The 16,249-nt window shown below is 45.5% G+C and overlaps 4 protein-coding genes and 1 long non-coding RNA gene across 10 annotated transcripts in view; 4 read left to right on the forward strand and 1 right to left on the reverse strand.

Annotated features, from left to right (window-relative positions):
• Window positions 1-1,082, forward strand: part of LOC108155371 (mediator of RNA polymerase II transcription subunit 12) — a 46,402-nt gene extending 45,320 nt beyond the window's left edge. For all 3 annotated transcript variants that reach the window (XM_017286137.2, XM_017286141.2, XM_017286138.2), the window contains one exon: window positions 321-1,082. In XM_017286137.2, the coding sequence (XP_017141626.2) occupies window positions 321-442 (122 nt within the window). In that variant the 3' untranslated portion in view covers window positions 443-1,082. The remainder of the gene's footprint in view (window positions 1-320) is intronic.
• Window positions 1,083-2,291: 1,209 nt separating this feature from the next.
• Window positions 2,292-3,209, reverse strand: LOC117187338. The gene is made up of 2 exons (XR_004472047.1): window positions 2,859-3,209; window positions 2,292-2,760 (listed from the first exon to the last, which is right to left on the reverse strand). It is a non-coding gene; the product is annotated as an uncharacterized LOC117187338 (long non-coding RNA).
• A 108-nt stretch (window positions 3,210-3,317) lies between these two features.
• On the forward strand, window positions 3,318-4,287 carry LOC108155374. The gene is made up of 4 exons (XM_033389780.1): window positions 3,318-3,404; window positions 3,483-3,562; window positions 3,628-3,971; window positions 4,030-4,287. The coding sequence occupies exons 1-4, from the start codon at window positions 3,381-3,383 to the stop codon at window positions 4,191-4,193; spliced, it is 612 nt and encodes a 203-aa protein (XP_033245671.1). The 5' UTR covers window positions 3,318-3,380; the 3' UTR covers window positions 4,194-4,287.
• A 452-nt stretch (window positions 4,288-4,739) lies between these two features.
• LOC108155373 (endochitinase) lies at window positions 4,740-7,489 on the forward strand. Its single transcript, XM_017286145.2, has 7 exons — window positions 4,740-4,877; window positions 5,136-5,775; window positions 5,828-5,951; window positions 6,035-6,526; window positions 6,625-6,807; window positions 6,877-7,053; window positions 7,124-7,489. Exons 1-7 carry the CDS (start codon window positions 4,874-4,876, stop codon window positions 7,277-7,279), a joined length of 1,776 nt encoding a protein of 591 aa, XP_017141634.1. The 5' UTR covers window positions 4,740-4,873; the 3' UTR covers window positions 7,280-7,489.
• Window positions 7,490-8,412: 923 nt separating this feature from the next.
• LOC108156879 (sarcalumenin) lies at window positions 8,413-15,815 on the forward strand. 4 transcript variants are annotated; one of them, XM_017288611.2, is made up of 14 exons: window positions 8,413-8,468; window positions 9,059-9,288; window positions 10,938-11,021; window positions 11,083-11,157; window positions 11,224-11,508; window positions 11,578-11,616; window positions 11,813-11,890; window positions 11,953-12,030; window positions 12,087-12,164; window positions 12,228-12,856; window positions 12,921-13,242; window positions 13,319-13,491; window positions 13,742-14,197; window positions 14,269-15,815. In XM_017288611.2, the coding sequence occupies exons 2-14, from the start codon at window positions 9,228-9,230 to the stop codon at window positions 14,704-14,706; spliced, it is 2,796 nt and encodes a 931-aa protein (XP_017144100.2). In that variant the 5' UTR covers window positions 8,413-8,468; window positions 9,059-9,227; the 3' UTR covers window positions 14,707-15,815. The 4 variants fall into 4 exon arrangements, with proteins under 4 accessions (XP_017144100.2, XP_017144098.2, XP_017144099.2 ...); XM_017288609.2 differs by having other exon boundaries at window positions 11,083-11,508; XM_017288610.2 differs by lacking the exon at window positions 8,413-8,468 and adding an exon at window positions 8,582-8,708 and having other exon boundaries at window positions 11,083-11,508.
• Window positions 15,816-16,249: the final 434 nt, after the last annotated feature.

Raw genomic sequence — 16,249 nt, forward strand, 5'->3', positions numbered from 1 at the left:
TTAAAGTTGTCGAAAAGAGTCAAGAAGGCGCTAAATCGCTGCCCATACGAGTAAGTATATGCCCGATGCACAAGGAGCAGCGGCAGAACAGATACACAACACAACAGACACACAACCTTTTACAAAATAAAACCTACACAAAACCAAAGCCAACAAACACAGATACGATACTGGATAGAACTGGTTATCGGTGTACTTTTTTTGTACTCGAAAACTTTTACAGCACGCTTGGGAAGAAGGTTTTTTGCCTATGAACGGGAACGGAAATGGGAGCCTGGAATGAAGTGGAACTAACTCTTTTATTTCTTGTCAACCCACAGAGAAAGCCATGTCAAAGGCGGCCAACAGATCGAGCCAGGGCAGCGAGGACGAGGAGCGAGGATCGGATTCACCGACCGAATCACTGCCGCTGTACCAGCAACGGGATAACTTCTACAGCTAAACGAAATCAACTAAATAACTAACTCCGATTAGCGAATACTCGTATAATAATCAAGCACAATATGCGCTGCATTTATCTTCAGAATCAAACTAGGAAATTTGCTAAAAATTTTAACTGAAAATCGTATCAATTCTTAATGTGACTGAGTTATATATGGGAATATCTGTTGAATATCGGAGACTATTCTATTACAAATCGAAGTCAGTTGAGCCGGGGGAAAATTAACGAATTTTTGTGAGAGTCAGTAAGCGATTGATTGTTAATGCATATTATTAAATATAGATACAGATACAGATATATATATACAACATATACAATATGGAAATCAAAGATTCAACATATCAATGTAAGCGTGTTGCAAGTCATTCAAACGATATCAATTACACACAATTAGCGGTCGTTCTTGAACTGTAGGAAAAGGGTCTATATACTCGTAGAAGTATCTGCTATGTCTGCGTATGTTTGTAGGGGTTTACATAAGCTGTATCAGCAATGGATGAGTCGAATCAAACACGTTCCTGTGCAGGCTTACAGACTAGAAAGGTTAGAGGTGATGGGCAGATGGTCAAAACTTATTCATGGCAACTAAAAACAATAACTTTAAAGACTTTTGTAACGGACTTTTCAAGGGTAGCGCAAACAAACAACCAAAACAACCAACCAGTAACAACAATTGAACAATTTTTGGAGCCAATATTAAATGCATTTGATACAATCCAAGTTTTTAAGATCAGCAATAGCATGGGGCAGCATAGTTACAATAGAGTCTCCACATCAGAACTCACTCAGTATCATTCCTATGGAGAGAGACAGAGAGAGAGGGGAAGGGGAACGCACAGCGCACTCAAAGCACTTCAGACCTTTGCAAAGAAAATTTCCAACATGTACCTATCGCAAATATTAATAATGGAATAATATTTACACATGAATAAATGAAGGGACGGCAAATATAATTAAATTGTATTTAAACGAGAAAATGATAAATGAAAAAGCAACGCTGAACTACGACATGCATATATTAATTTTAAATGAAAGATACATATTTAAACAGGCATAATGCTATAAAAATACACACGTACACATAATTATTTAAATGTAGGTCAATTAGCCAGGCAATTAAAGTGAAAAGAGAAGAGCTCGGAGGGGAAGAGAGGTCACGCATTGATCATGCTGATGGCTGGATGGATGTTTTTAAACAAATGCAAGTCAATGGATACAGATATGGATACAGCTACAGATATGGATATGTTTAATAATTATACTCGTACGCAATCGCTGGTTGAATTTAATGTCTATATAACTTTAAAAGTTATTGAAAGTCGCATTAGCTATTCGCAATTATACATACATAAACGAGTACATACATATATGCATGAGTAATCATTTAAATCGTATCGTCCTAGCCCACAAGAACAACAACGATAAATTGTTAATATATAGAGAGATGAATATAAATTCAATATATTGTAAACTTATGTATCCAATCCACGCAAAAATTGTACAAAAATATATTTTAAGTTGTTAGCTTTTAGTTGTTATCGCGATGATTATGTTTTATCTAATTGCTACGCTACGTATGGTTTAAGGTTAATTTATCGTTAATTCTAAGTTCCCCCAAGATTCAGCAAGTTGTTTGTACATTTCGCGGTGCTATATGGAAAGTGTATACATATGTAAATTATTTGCTCTCAAGTTATTCTCCTAAGTTCGTGCACACCCACACGGAACACACACATTTAGGCAGAGTCCAATCATATATGTAGATTGTCAGGCTTATCGAGGTTACAATTGAAATTGCAATTGCACTAAGCATAGAACGCACGCATACTCCCTAGATACTCGTACCACAAACACAACAAATATTTATTGCATATACATACAATACTATACATACTATATATACATACATCTATATACATACTATACATATAAATAAATATACAAATACATATACAAACTGTACGTCATAATATGATAAGAGTTGAAGACGATAAACTGCGAACGAACGAGAAATGTTATCAATAAAGATTATAGTTGAAAATTCAAATTACCCAAGGGGTCTGGTTATTGTCTGGTTACTGCTCGAAGGTTGCACGGAAGAGGAACCGCCTCAATTGCCGGCATTATTCAAGATCAATGTTAAGGGGTGGAGCCTAGCCTCCAAGTGCTGCCATGAATCACAATAAGCCGCGCCGGCCGCTGGCTGCTGACAGCCGAAAGAGTACGCGACATCCAGTACTTGGATTGTATTCGTTTCCCAGAAAGCGTGTGGCTTGTGGTGGGTGTATCGGGTCAAATGTAGAGCATTCGATAGCTTTCTAAAAGCGGTCAAATTTCAATATCCGATTAACATAATCGTGACTCGCAGCTCGCCCACATCGAGAGTGATCTGGGATCGCCCAATTAATATACATACATATTCATGTACGAGTATGCCAAGTCGTTAATCTGCACCATTTTCACACTCTCTTCTCTCAACACTGTCAAATGGTGATTCAGTTGAATGTTCGACCGCAAAATTAACAAAGATTTGTCACATTAGCTGGCAATTGGCAATTAAAGTGCGTTTTGCGGCAGCAGCAGGGTCAGCGACAGGCCCATTGCATTCAAGCTAATTACAATACGCCCGAAGACTATATGTGGATGTATTTAAACATGTGTATAGATATGAGGAAACCTGAATTAACATTAACCAATCAGGTTTATGGCGTCGGACGTTGATGATGCGCATAAAAACAACTCAAAATCTGAGTGAGTAAGGGAGCAAATACATACGTACATATACAAAATAAAGACAGAAAAAACCCCGATATGCGACATTGTCTCGACATTATTTGTGCGGAGCAAAGTGAGTCGCAAGACAGCTTTAGTCGACTCTGCGCGTCTAAACAGTGAGGAGGTTCGAGGTACATACGAGTTTCAAGGGTTCCCACGGATTATGTTAGCCCCCGTCGCCGCCTGTGTAAGTACATATATAAAGGGTTTATCCCTTGGCGTGCCGTAAATTTCCAACACCATCCCAATCCCATATTTCACACAGTTGGCGCTGCTGGCCGTGATAAGCCAGAAGCAGATGCTGCTCCAGGCCGCCCCAGCACCGTTTCCAGCAATTGAGAATGCGTCAGTATCAGTAACCGTTAGTCGCGTTTCCATTGCAGTCGCCATCATCTCTGTTCCCATTTTAGTGCCTTCACCAGTCAAGATTTATTGGCCGAGGAATCGGCAGCCGTGGCCTGGCAGCAAGAAGTTGCGCCCGCCCTGAGCCATGTCTGGCACAAGCGACATCGGCGACACCACGGAGATAGCAGTAGCCACAGACACCATCACCACAAGCGACACTGGGATCACCATTTCGCCGGACCGAGCTGCCACCACGGTAGCCACGAGCGCTTTGGTCCGGACCATCACCATGGACCACCGCAAAGCTTCGATGCGTATCCGAACGGCTTTGGGCCGTTCCCTGGCTTTGGTCCGCCCAGACACGACATTCAGCAGCGTCCCTTTCAGGCCGAACTGGAGCCCTTTAAGGGTAAGGCATACCCCTTAGATGCTGTAAGCTGTTATCTAAAGCATTCACTACGTTTCAGACAATAATGGTGACTTCCGGCCAGGTCCCAGTCAGACACGCACCAGCAGCGTAGCTCCCCCGAAAGCTGCGACGGCAACATCCACAACGACAACCACTGTAGCGCCTCCCTTGAGCAGCAGCACAGAAGACAGCACTTTGGCCATTGACATACGCATTGGCTAGCTATTGTGCATATGTATACTCGTACCTAGACCTAAGACCTCATTCTGCTTTATCTACATATTGCCTGGTATTAAAGCTGCTGCCTTAACCACAAGACATCTATCCATTACCATTAACCTGATGCACTCTTGCATGCCAGGCCCCTTACAGGGATCGTTTCAGTCCAGTCCCAGTCCCAGTCCATTCCAGAAATATGGTAATTCTAGAGCATAAATAACCGCACGCTTGTGTGGGGGGAGGAGTGGAGTCTTAAGAGCTGGCAGTAAAATAAAATGCGAATGCAAAACAATCGGAAAGAAAGTCGTCAGACGAAACGAAAACAAACAAGTTAACCCGATCTTGAAATGAGCACAGCACAGCACAAAAGCGTTCAGATTGCCAGTGTCATTCGTTCTTTCCTCTAACCCACTCTCGTTGTCATCGAGATCGTCCGAGACGAGAGTCGCGCCTCTCACGCACCTTACGCAGGAACAAAGAACCGGACTCCAAGAGCATCGCCAGCCTCGAGTCGCGATCGCCTCCCACTATAAAAGCTAAGCCGGGCGAGAGTTTGACTGTCATTTGACGCCAAACGAGCGTCGCAAGAAGAACGCACAACGCACAATCGTTGGCTCCAGTCCAGTCCAGTCCAGTTGTTCCCATACCATCGTCGCCAGAGCATCGTGTTGGAGCATTAAGAAATGGGTAAGCCTGTCCCTGCATACAGAGTGGGCATCGATCGGTGAACGAACTTGAGTGGCGGTAGCATTATGGACACACAGCCTTAGTACCACCATAAACCGAAACAACACAAAACAGGGAACGACGACTGTCGACATGCCCAGAATTATATATGCAAGTCGCGTTGATCTCGAAAAACGAGTCGTAACTGCGGCTCTGAGGGATCTTTATCGATTTCGTAGTAAATTCAATTCGAGTTCTTTGTTCTAACCCCTCGCCTAGTGCATCATCACGGAATGTTGCCGCTGCCGCTGCTGCTGCTGCTGGGCGTGCTATGTGGCTGGCCTTGTATGATCCTGGCCAGCGATCAGCCGGCTCGCATTGTCTGCTACTTCAGCAACTGGGCAGTGTACCGTCCGGGCATCGGACGCTACGGCCTGGAGGATGTGCCCGCCGATCTCTGTACGCATCTCATCTACTCCTTCATAGGCGTGGAGGAGAAGAGCTGGGATGTGCTGGTGATCGATCCCGACTTGGATGTGGACCAGGAGGGTTTCAGCAAGTTCACGCAGCTGAAAAAGACCCATCCCAAGCTGAAACTGCAGATAGCCGTCGGCGGCTGGGCCGAGGGTGGCTCGAAATACTCGCAAATGGTGGCTGTCCGGGAGCGTCGCCAGAGCTTCATCCGCAGCGTGATCCAGTTCATGAGGCAGTACAACTTTGATGGCTTCGACTTGGACTGGGAGTACCCGGGGGCCACCGATCGGGGCGGCACCTTCGGGGACAAGGACAAGTTCCTGTACTTTGTCCAGGAGCTGCGACGCGCCTTCGATCGGGAGGGACGCGGCTGGGAGATCACCATGGCAGTGCCGGTGGCCAAGTTCAGGCTGCAGGAGGGCTACCACGTTCCGGAGCTCTGCGAGTAAGTTTGGAGTATTTGATTTTAGCAAAGAGTTAACCCTGGGTCCTTGCAGATTGTTGGATGCCATTCATGCCATGACCTATGACCTCCGCGGAAACTGGGCCGGTTTCGCCGATACACACAGTCCGCTCTACAAGCGCAAGCATGACCAGTACGCCTACGAGCGCCTCAATGTGGTGAGTGCCAGTGCGATTGCTCTGCGATTGCCATCGTTCCACAGCCATTCCCTGTGCCAAACTAATTAGCATCGCCATTCAAGAATGACGGCCTCGCGCTGTGGGAGGAGATGGGCTGCCCGGCGAACAAGCTGGTGGTCGGCATTCCGTTCTACGGACGCACCTTCACGCTGAGCAACTCCAACAAGAACTACAACATGGGGACGTACATCAACAAGGAGGCGGGTGGCGGGGCGCCAGGTCCCTACACAAATGCCAGTGGCTTCCTGGCGTACTACGAGATATGCACGGAGGTGATGGACAAGTCGAAGGGCTGGACCGTGGAGTGGGATGAGGCCGGCATGGTGCCCTTCACCTACAAGGACACCCAGTGGGTGGGCTACGAGAACGAGGCCTCGGTGCAGATCAAAATGGACTTTATCAAGCAGCGGGGCTATGCGGGCGCCATGACCTGGGCCATCGACATGGACGACTTCCACGGACTCTGCGGCCGCAAGAACGGGCTCATGCAAATACTCTACGACAACATGAGGGGCTATCGAGTGCCGGAGCCAACACGGGAGACGACGCCACGGGTAAGCCACGGCGGGCCCACTGCCAAATGGCGTGCGAACGCAAATGAAATTTTTCATTTTTCGTTTTCCATTTTTTTTCTGCTTTATTGCATTTGCAGCCAGAGTGGGCGAAGCCGCCCGCCACTTCGCCCAATCCGGACGAGGGCACGGTGATGCAGAGTGAGACGACGACGCGGAAACCCAAACCGAAGCCAAAACCAACTTCAGGCCCACTCAGCACAACGTCAGCGCCGGCGCCGGCGCCAGCCCTGACCAGCACCACCCAGAAGACAACCACAAAGGTGAATATTTGGGAGTGCCAGCAGATGCAGAATCTCTAATGAAATTGTTGACATTCCAAATTCCAACAGAAACCGAAGAAGCCCAAGAAGACAACCACAACCACAACAACGTCTGCTCCGGAGAAGTTTACGGAGGAGCCCGAAATAGTTGTCGATCCCGAACAGAAGCCAGGGGAGCCGCAGTTCGATCCCAGCGAAATAGATTGCACCAATCGCGATTTTGTGCCGCATCCAAACTGCCGAAAGGTAAAAGTTCAAACTGTAGAATAGGCCAGAGATACAAATCGAATAATGTTCTCTCTATTTTTTGCATTAGTATTTCCGCTGTGTCCATGGCAAGCCCGTGGAGTTCGAGTGCAAGGAGGGGACGGCATTCCACACGGTCCTGAATGTCTGCGATTGGATCGAGAACAGTGATCGGTATTATTGCACCCGAATCAAGCAGAAAAAGCGGGGCAACGAGGCCCACTAAGCACTTACTAAAACATATTCTAAATTATTGCAAACAACTCTAGCATAAGATACGAATAGGACTAGCTGTAAGAGTATTTTAATTTAATATCTTCCTAGGGTTATAAAGTGCGTCAAATAGATTACTGCACGAGACCAAACCCATTAAAATATACGAGTATATGAGTTTCGAATCAAATAAATATGGAACTTAATGATCCGTTCAATAAAAGTGTGAGACATCATTTTGTGGGATAAATAGGCAAAGCAAAACAAAGCAAAGCCTTGGGGCCTTGCATAATCTGACGTTAAATAAAGGTCTACGTATACGTAATGCCATAATTTGAACGAGAAATTGCCATTCCTAATTACGCCAATAAACGCAATGACTTGGGACATGCTGCACTTTTACCGACTCGTCATCATCGCAGCCTTGGACAACACAGCGAGCAGCTGTTCGGGCAATCAACCATACCAACGAGCGATGATAAATAATGCTACACGAAATGTTCAATTTTGATCCTTAACATTTGATTTCTATAATCTCAATTCATGCAGCAGTCATGCATAGAGATCATACAGAGCGAGAGAGAGAGTGAATTTTAAACATTTTTGACACGAAACAAATCGCCTAGAGCTCTGGCTCTGCCCCAAAATGCTGCTCAAGCTGCCTCCTACCAAAAAGTGTATGCGGATAACATTTAGCTCAAATTTAGTTGCTCTGAGTAATAGTCGAATGCGAAATGAGCACCGCATTGTCTATAATTAAACATTCATCCAAAAGCAATAAACTGAGAAAGTAAAATCCTTTTTCAAATCAAACTTCTAGATGGAAAAGCATTCCTTTGATTCTAGACCGCATAGATTCATTCCTTTTCCTTTATTTAGGCACTTAATCCGTCTTGGGTTTATCATAAGACCCGAAAAACATCACCGGGCAGAACATATCCGAACCGAACAGCCATCGAGAAGAGAGCGCCACCCGGCGTGATGATGAAAGAAAATAGAAAAATGAAAAGAGATCAGAGACCACAGACCAGAGACCAGAGAAAAACTCACTCTCTCACTCACTATGTGTGCTTTTGACAAAAATTCGTGCTACAAAAATATCAAAATCGAATAATTTTCGCGGTCACAAGGTAAATTCATGGTATATGCATGTTGAGTTACGAATTGGTTTTGGACCGGGAGAGATCGTCTCGTATACTCGTGTACGGCAGGCAGGCACAGCGAAATTTCCTTCTTTCAGAATTTGCGTTGGGGAACAGAAAACAGAAAATAGATGTGTGTTGGGTCCCAAATTCGAGGCGGCCCGTTCAAAAAACGACACGCACACGACGTGCACAGACGACGAATACGACGACTTCGACCACGACAACCGCCAGAAATAAGCAAAATTATTTGGCTAACAATCGTCGAAAGGGACACTAAGGATTACCCAGCCGATGATTGTTGGTTTAAATTTGCTAACGGCACCGCGAATAAAACAATTCAATAAATTCTAGAATAAATAATAAAAATCGATCTGCAAAAGTGAAAGAAATATTTAAAGAAAAGAAATACGAATAAGTGCAAAATGGGCAGACCTCTAAAACTGTGACAAAATTTGTGCGAGCCTAATTAAACATCTATAGCGAGTGCTATATATGAACACAAGAACCAGAACCAGAAAACCATTCCCATTCCCACACATATCCCATACATACTACCCCTACATAAATATCTATAAGAACTATCTATCGGTTCTCTGGTGCGGTCTCAAATAATCTTTGGTTTTTGAATTCTTCACTCTTTCATCTAGTGCATTTAAACGAGCGCATATACATGCAGAATACGAGCAGTGTTAATACTAATTTTTCCTAATTGTTCATAATTACGGGAAAGTTGCGAAGAAAAAAAGGAGAATTTATGACGTGGCTAAACTTGTAACCGCGCTGGAAACTCGAGGATAATTTGTTGCAAAGATTATTATGGGGCGGCTAACAATTTGGTTCCTGCTGGGACTAACGTTACTCGCCGTCTCCGATCATGGTGAGTACTCATCCGCCTCCACCTTCTCCTCTTCCGGCCCCCCTTCCACTTATGTAAGGCGAAGGGCAAAGGCCCAGCAGCAGCACTTAAAGTTTTTCCCCTTGACAGAAAATTCACGCAGCCAAGCATTATGCAATTTTATCACAAAAAGCCAAGAAAAAGGAAAATTGTGAAAAAATACGAGTATATATGAAAATATGTTGTATATATATTTAAAAATATTTCTCTGAGTTTGTGCGTTGTGTCCGTGTGTGTGTGTGTGTGTGTTGGGGTCTGCAAACGTCAGCGGACGACACTTTGAAAATACAATCGAACATTTTCTATAGCCTTGTGTACACTTGACTTGGCCGGCCAACCACTAGTGGCAGCAGCTGAAGCAGGAGCACAGATACAGATACATTCTAATATTTAGCTCTATTTTTTTTTTAGAGCTGATTTGTTCGTTAAGACGCAAACGATCGCCTGCTTGGTTGCTCTTCGTTGTCATCGTTTGTAATATTTATAAATTTAGAATTTCTAAGTTATTTTATGTGCGCTCGGGTCTTCTCTATCTACGTACATATCTGTCTACTCATACAATATATATCTCTCCGGGTGTGTGTGTCTGTGTGTTAGAAATGTCTCTGTATATTTTGTTTGGTTTGCTCAGGTTTTTGCAAAAAACCACAGAAAAGAAATGGGGGAAATGGCGCAAATGCTATATACTCTATAAGATGGGATGGGTTGGGCCGGAATAGATTGCAGCAACATAAACACAATATGCAGGCAGGCCGAAATTTGTATAAATAATTCTATCAATGCGGATAGAAATGAATGCGAAATTGCTCGAATATCTTCATTCCCACGCGGTATTTGCAATAAATCTGAAGAACTATCCGCTGACAGAAATATTGCCCATTGAAAACGTATTCAAAAAGTCTTCCAAATCGCACATTAATTGGGCTACGATTGATGTGCCATTGATGGCCCATTCCTAGAGACTTCCGTGGGCCCATTAGCTGATCTCATGCCGACATCCGCTGGGACATGTCCGATTAGCATTTGTCCTAATTTCCAGCCAATGCGAAAGTAATTAGCAATGCGACCTTCTGACGAGCCTGTCTCTAGGCAGACACGACCTTCCATTACTGAAAAGAAAAGCATAAGCAAAAGCGAAACTATAGTCATATTCATATTAAAATTGATATTCCCGTACATATGGTACGCCTCCTCAAAAGCTGGGGAGCTGCAGGCCGGACAGTAAGGTGGCCAAAAGAAACAAAAATGAAGAAGTAAGGCCAAAGTGGGCGAGCAGCCAACAAAATTGTGCCGAAAATTCTCTCATCCACAAACTGGCGAAATATTGTACTCGTGAATGTTTGAGTTCTCATCTTTTAAAAATAACATTCATAAATCCACCAGAAGCGTTCGTTCGAAGTGTGCGTCCATTTGCCCGTGTGTCTGTGGATAGTACCATAAATAATGTCAAGTTTGAACAGATAGAATGACCTCGCCGCGGCGCTGACAAAAAGCTGAGAAAGTGCGGCCATTGTTTCACTCAAAATAGCATAGCATAGGGCCTTTCGTAGGGCTGTTTCCTTGCGGGACCCACTTAAATTACAAATTAACCTGTCACGGACCCGTGTAATGTTTCCGATGATGACTTTCAGTTGGGTTTGTCAATGCCGATGTCGGACCAAGCGAATCTGAATGTCGACCCTACATTGAAAGAGCCATAAATGAATTGAAAACAGGTGAGTTTCCGCGGAAAATATACTCGTAGAGGGCCTGCGAATCAACCGGCGATCATTTTAGATGGTGTCAAAGATGGCTCTGGGGAACTGCAATCCGATCAGCCCCGTAGGGACGACGACGATGACGACGATGATGGTGGGATAGATGCGGTTGATGAGAAAGAAACTGTTGAAATTGAAACTGTCGAATTGGATTCCACAGAGGACGCAATAAGCGCCAACGATATTGATGGCGATGGTATACCAGATGACGAGGACGATGATATCGATGGGGATGGTATACCGAACGATAAGGATGATGATATTGATGGCGATGGCATACCGAACGAGGATGATGATGATATGGATGGCGACGGTGTGCCCAACGAAGATGATGACGACATCGATGGCGATGGTGTGCCCAACTCCAAGGACGAGGACATCGATGGCGATGGTGTTCGAAACGCCGATGACGAGGACATTGACGGTGATGGCACAGTAAATCACGGTAAGTGTTAGTTGCTATTTTCCCTGCTATATTTATTGATTGATTTTCCTTTCCATGTGTATCCTGCAGAGGATGATGATCTTGATGGCGATGGCACTCCCAATCACGGTAGGTCTATCCCTGAACACTCAATAAATTTATTCTTTGTGCAAAGTAGTTCCGCATTAATTGAAAGCTTTTTTAATTTCTAGATATTTTGGCATCCAATGATCTGGTTTTTGCTTTTCAGGAGCTTTTCTTGCTTATATCGATACTCAGTTCATAATCAGTCTCTAATTTATCCTTTCCGTTGGGTTGTTTTCAGAGGATAATGACTTTGATGGCGATGGTGTGCCAAATGACGAGGATGAGGATATGGATGGAGATGGCACGGTCAACCACGGTAGGTTCCTCATTGAATTGATATTGAAAAATCTCAGCTATAATATCCCCAATGCTCTGCAGAGGACGAAGATCTCGATGGAGACGGCGTTCAGAATGATGAAGATGAGGACATCGATGGCGATGGCAAAGTGAATCATGGTAGGATATTATTCCATTGCAATAAAAGCCCTTAATAGCCATTTTGTGATTTTCAGAGGACGAAGATCTCGATGGAGACGGCGTGAGGAACGAAAAGGATGAGGACTTGGATGGAGATGGCAAAGCGAATACCGGTAGGAACATAACTACCCTTATGCCTCGATGAAAGTGAAATTTTTTGGTTTTTCCACTTGCAGAGGATGAAGATCTGGACGGTGATGGTGTGCCCAACGACAAGGACGACGATCTGGATGGGGACGGCATCTTGAATGAACACGACAACGATGTCGATGGCGATGGAGTGCCGAACGAACGTGATGACGATGATAGCCAGGCTGACGACGACGACGATGATGATGATGATGATGATGACAAGGCAAAGGTCAAGAAGCGTAGCAAGCGTGAGGTTGATGCCGCTCCAGTCATCGACATTGAGGCTCCCCCAAGTCCTGCCGAGGAATTCCCCATCGAAGAAGAAATCGTCAAGGAGGAATCTGTCCAGGTGGAGGCCGAACCAGAGCCAGAGCCAGAACCAGAAGTTGAGGCTGTGAAAGAGCAGGAACCAGAGCCAGAGCCAGAGCCAGTTGCCCAAGAAGCAGAAAAGGAACCGTTAGTAGTGGAGAAGGAGGAAGAAAAGCCCGTCGAGCAGGCTCCAGCTGAAGAGGAGTCTGCAGAAGAGGAAGCCGCAGCTCCACAGGAGCCAGAAGCCGTCAAACAGGATGCAGTAGAGTCTGAGGAGACCCAGGATGAGCCCCAGGCAGATGTTGCCCCTGCTGATGCTGACGACGACGAGGATGACACAAAACCTGAAGATGAGCTTCTCTGGGTAGGTTTTAGGAGTACGTCCAGTACCGCTATGTAGACTCATGCGGAGAATCTTGTAATTGCAGGAAGGTACCATCCCTGAGAACCGCCGCAGCCGTCAGCACATCACAGAGCTCCTGCTGCTGGACGAGGAGTTCAACGCTCGCGAGAAGGCCACCGATAACGTGGCCGAGATCATCCTGAAGGACATCAAGCGCATCTATGAGAACGCCATCAAGCCCCTGGAGACGCTGTACAAGTACCGCGACCTAAGCAACCGTCACTTCAGCGATCCGGAGATCTTCTCCAAGCCGCTAGTGCTGTTCATGGGTCCCTGGTCCGGGGGCAAGTCCTCGATCCTTAACTATTTGACCGACAACGAGTACACCCCCAATTCGCTGAGAACTGGTAAGTTCGCTGGTCAAATATCAGATCAAATTAGACACCAATTGATACACGAATTACCTTTGCATCCACATCTTAGGTGCCGAGCCCTCTCCGGCCTACTTCAATATTCTGATGTGGGGCAATGAGACGGAGGTTCTGGACGGCACTCAGCTGGCCGCCGACTACACGTTCTCCGGCCTGCAGAAGTTCGGCCAGGGTCTGGAGGAGCGTCTGCGCGGTCTGAAGATGAAGAGCAAGCTGCTCGAGAAGGTAAGATCCCAGAAAGACAGACAGCCGCATTAACTTGTCGTCTCCCAGACAGCTCTTGGCAGGGCAGCTGCCCTGTTGATGGGGAATCTGCTGGCGAGGAGCTATCTGCATGCAGTCATGGCTGGCCATCTGCCAGACACAATTTATAGCTTTTAGCACACATTCTGCATTAATTTCGTTATTAATAAATGAGTGTAGAAGTAGCAAAAGTGCATTACTAAATTTAAGCATCTGCATCTTGCATTTTTAGGTCAACATCGTCGAGATACCCGGCATTCTAGAGGTGCGCAAGCAGGTCTCCCGCGTCTTCCCCTTCAACGATGCCTGCCAGTGGTTCATCGATCGCGCCGACATCATCTTTCTGGTCTACGACCCGGCCAAGTTGGATGTGGGCCCCGAGACGGAGGCCATTCTCGACCAGCTGAAGGGGCGCGAGTACCAGACGCGCATCATCCTCAACAAGGCGGACACCGTCCATCCCGAGGAGCTGCTGCGCGTGCAGGGCGCCCTCATTTGGAACATCTCGCCGCTGATGTCGTCGGCCCAGCCGCCACTCATGTACACCACCTCGCTGTGGACGCATCCCTACCAGGACGGCGCCCCGGCCCGCCTGCTGCTCGCCCAGGAGCGCGCCTTCCTGCGTGACCTACGAACGGCCATCGACAAGCGCATCGAGCACAAGATCGCCAGTTCCCGTCGATTTGCTGTAAGTCTCTGCCATTCCGATAAGTCGGTGGGTCAACATTCATGTCAACGATCCATCCTCCTCTTCTGCAGGTGCGCGTGCGCAATCACGCCAAGATGGTGGACTGCTATCTGAACACCTACTTCAACCACAAGACACTGTTCGGCAACAAGAAGCGCATCTCGGACGACATCATCGATCATCCGCAGAACTACCACATCTACGAGGGTCTCTCCACGCTGACCAACATCTCGCGCTACGATCTGCCGGATCCGGAGGTATACCGCGACTTCTTCCGCCTGAATCCGCTGTACGAGTTCAAGAAACTGACGGAAACGTGCACCTACTTCCGCGGCTGTCCAATCACCAAGCTGGACCAGGCCATTTCGTACGAGCTGCCCGAGCTAGCCGGCAAGTACAAGAAGATGTCTGAGGCGGCTCTGGCCAACATCGAGAAACAGCAGCAGCAGCAGCAGGCGTTGGAAGGACAGGGAAAGGGCACGCAGGCTGATCCCAAAAAGACGAGTTGAGGTGTTGTTTCTCCCTCGGAGGAGAAAACCTGCCATTTAGTTTGTTTTAAAGAGAGATAGAGAGAATGTGACATCGACATCGGCACCGGTAACCGTCTATTGAGAATTACGAAAGAGATAGTGAGAGAGGAGAGGAGAAAGGGAGAAATATGTACATCAGGAGTAAAGAGAGCAAAAGGACATATTTAGGGCCGCAAATATGAGAGAATATATATCTTTGTTAACGTCCCCCCGTCCCCGATCGTAGGAGAACAACAGCGTATGACAGACCACAGAAGAGAGAACTCACGAGAGAGAGAGCACTTTGCAATTTGAAATAGCAACGGTTGCTATGAGCCCATGCTTGGCCTTTAGAGAATTTATTAATTACAACCGATTTGCAATAGATCTTTTGATTATTTTGAATACTTATAATACACTTAACCGAACTGAGAGCCGTATGAGAGGGAAGCCAATAACATAAATGAGAGCAAACAGACACACACACAGCACACACACACATCACACTTGTACTTGTTTTGGAGCAGGGAAGAGAGGTAGCAAATGGGGGTCTGTACAATATACCTGAGAGTAGATCAACAAGTAACTATTTTAGCTGAGAGCAAGGCGAACGAACCATCGACGATATCTAACCTTCCCACGCACACACCCCTCCCTCATTGGCTAACATCCGACTATAATTCCCCATTTCCCTTGATTTTTCCCATAATTTTTCCAAGTAGTAGTAAAGAACAACAGCGCAGCGCAGAGTTTTGAGTTTGAGATTTCAGATTTTGAACACACAGGCAATATTGTTAATGTTTTAATTTTTGGTTTTTGGTTTTTCGTTTTTTGGTTTTGAGCATACTCCCCGACGATGTCGTAGTTGATAAGACTTTTTTTAATAAAAGCAAACACAGTGAAGACGATAATAACAATGTAACTTATTTATTCATGAACGACCTAAGCATATGTGAGATAAACAGAAAATGTTGCAGAGCAGGTGACAGAAGATTATACTTAATTAAATACAATACAACAATTTTTACGAACTGAGAATCTACGTAAAATGAACTGTGAGAGCGGGTGAAATACACAAGTGAATAAAAACAACAGAAAACCCCAAGCAATCATGTCTTTCAATACAAAACAATAATGGTCTGGGTTTCTACTTATTCCCAAAAGTTGGTTGGGAATCAATGTTCTGTGTGTTTGCGACCCGACGGCCGGAGAACAAGAACTTGTAATAATAGCTGAATGCTGTTAAGCCTTAGGATGGATAGCATACAACTTAAAGATGCATACTTTAAAATTATAAAAGAATAAAACCATGGGAAATAGAAGTGCAGAAAGAACCGACGAACGAATCGAAAAAGATAACGAAAATGTGCGTGTGAGCATGTCGCAATTGCGTGAATTTAAGTCACAAGAGTTACGAAATAAAATCGCTAAATTTGTGTACCAAGGGATTTAACTCAAGCAGACAGGGGTGGTACAGTATTCAGCATTCATCTTCATACTTGTAACATTCTTTAGGAAGTTTCGTTCACTCACGAGGCTTGAT

The sequence above is a fragment of the Drosophila miranda genome, chromosome 2 (assembly GCF_003369915.1).
Source record: "Drosophila miranda strain MSH22 chromosome 2, D.miranda_PacBio2.1, whole genome shotgun sequence".
In the NCBI taxonomy this organism is placed as follows: Eukaryota; Metazoa; Arthropoda; class Insecta; order Diptera; family Drosophilidae; genus Drosophila; species Drosophila miranda.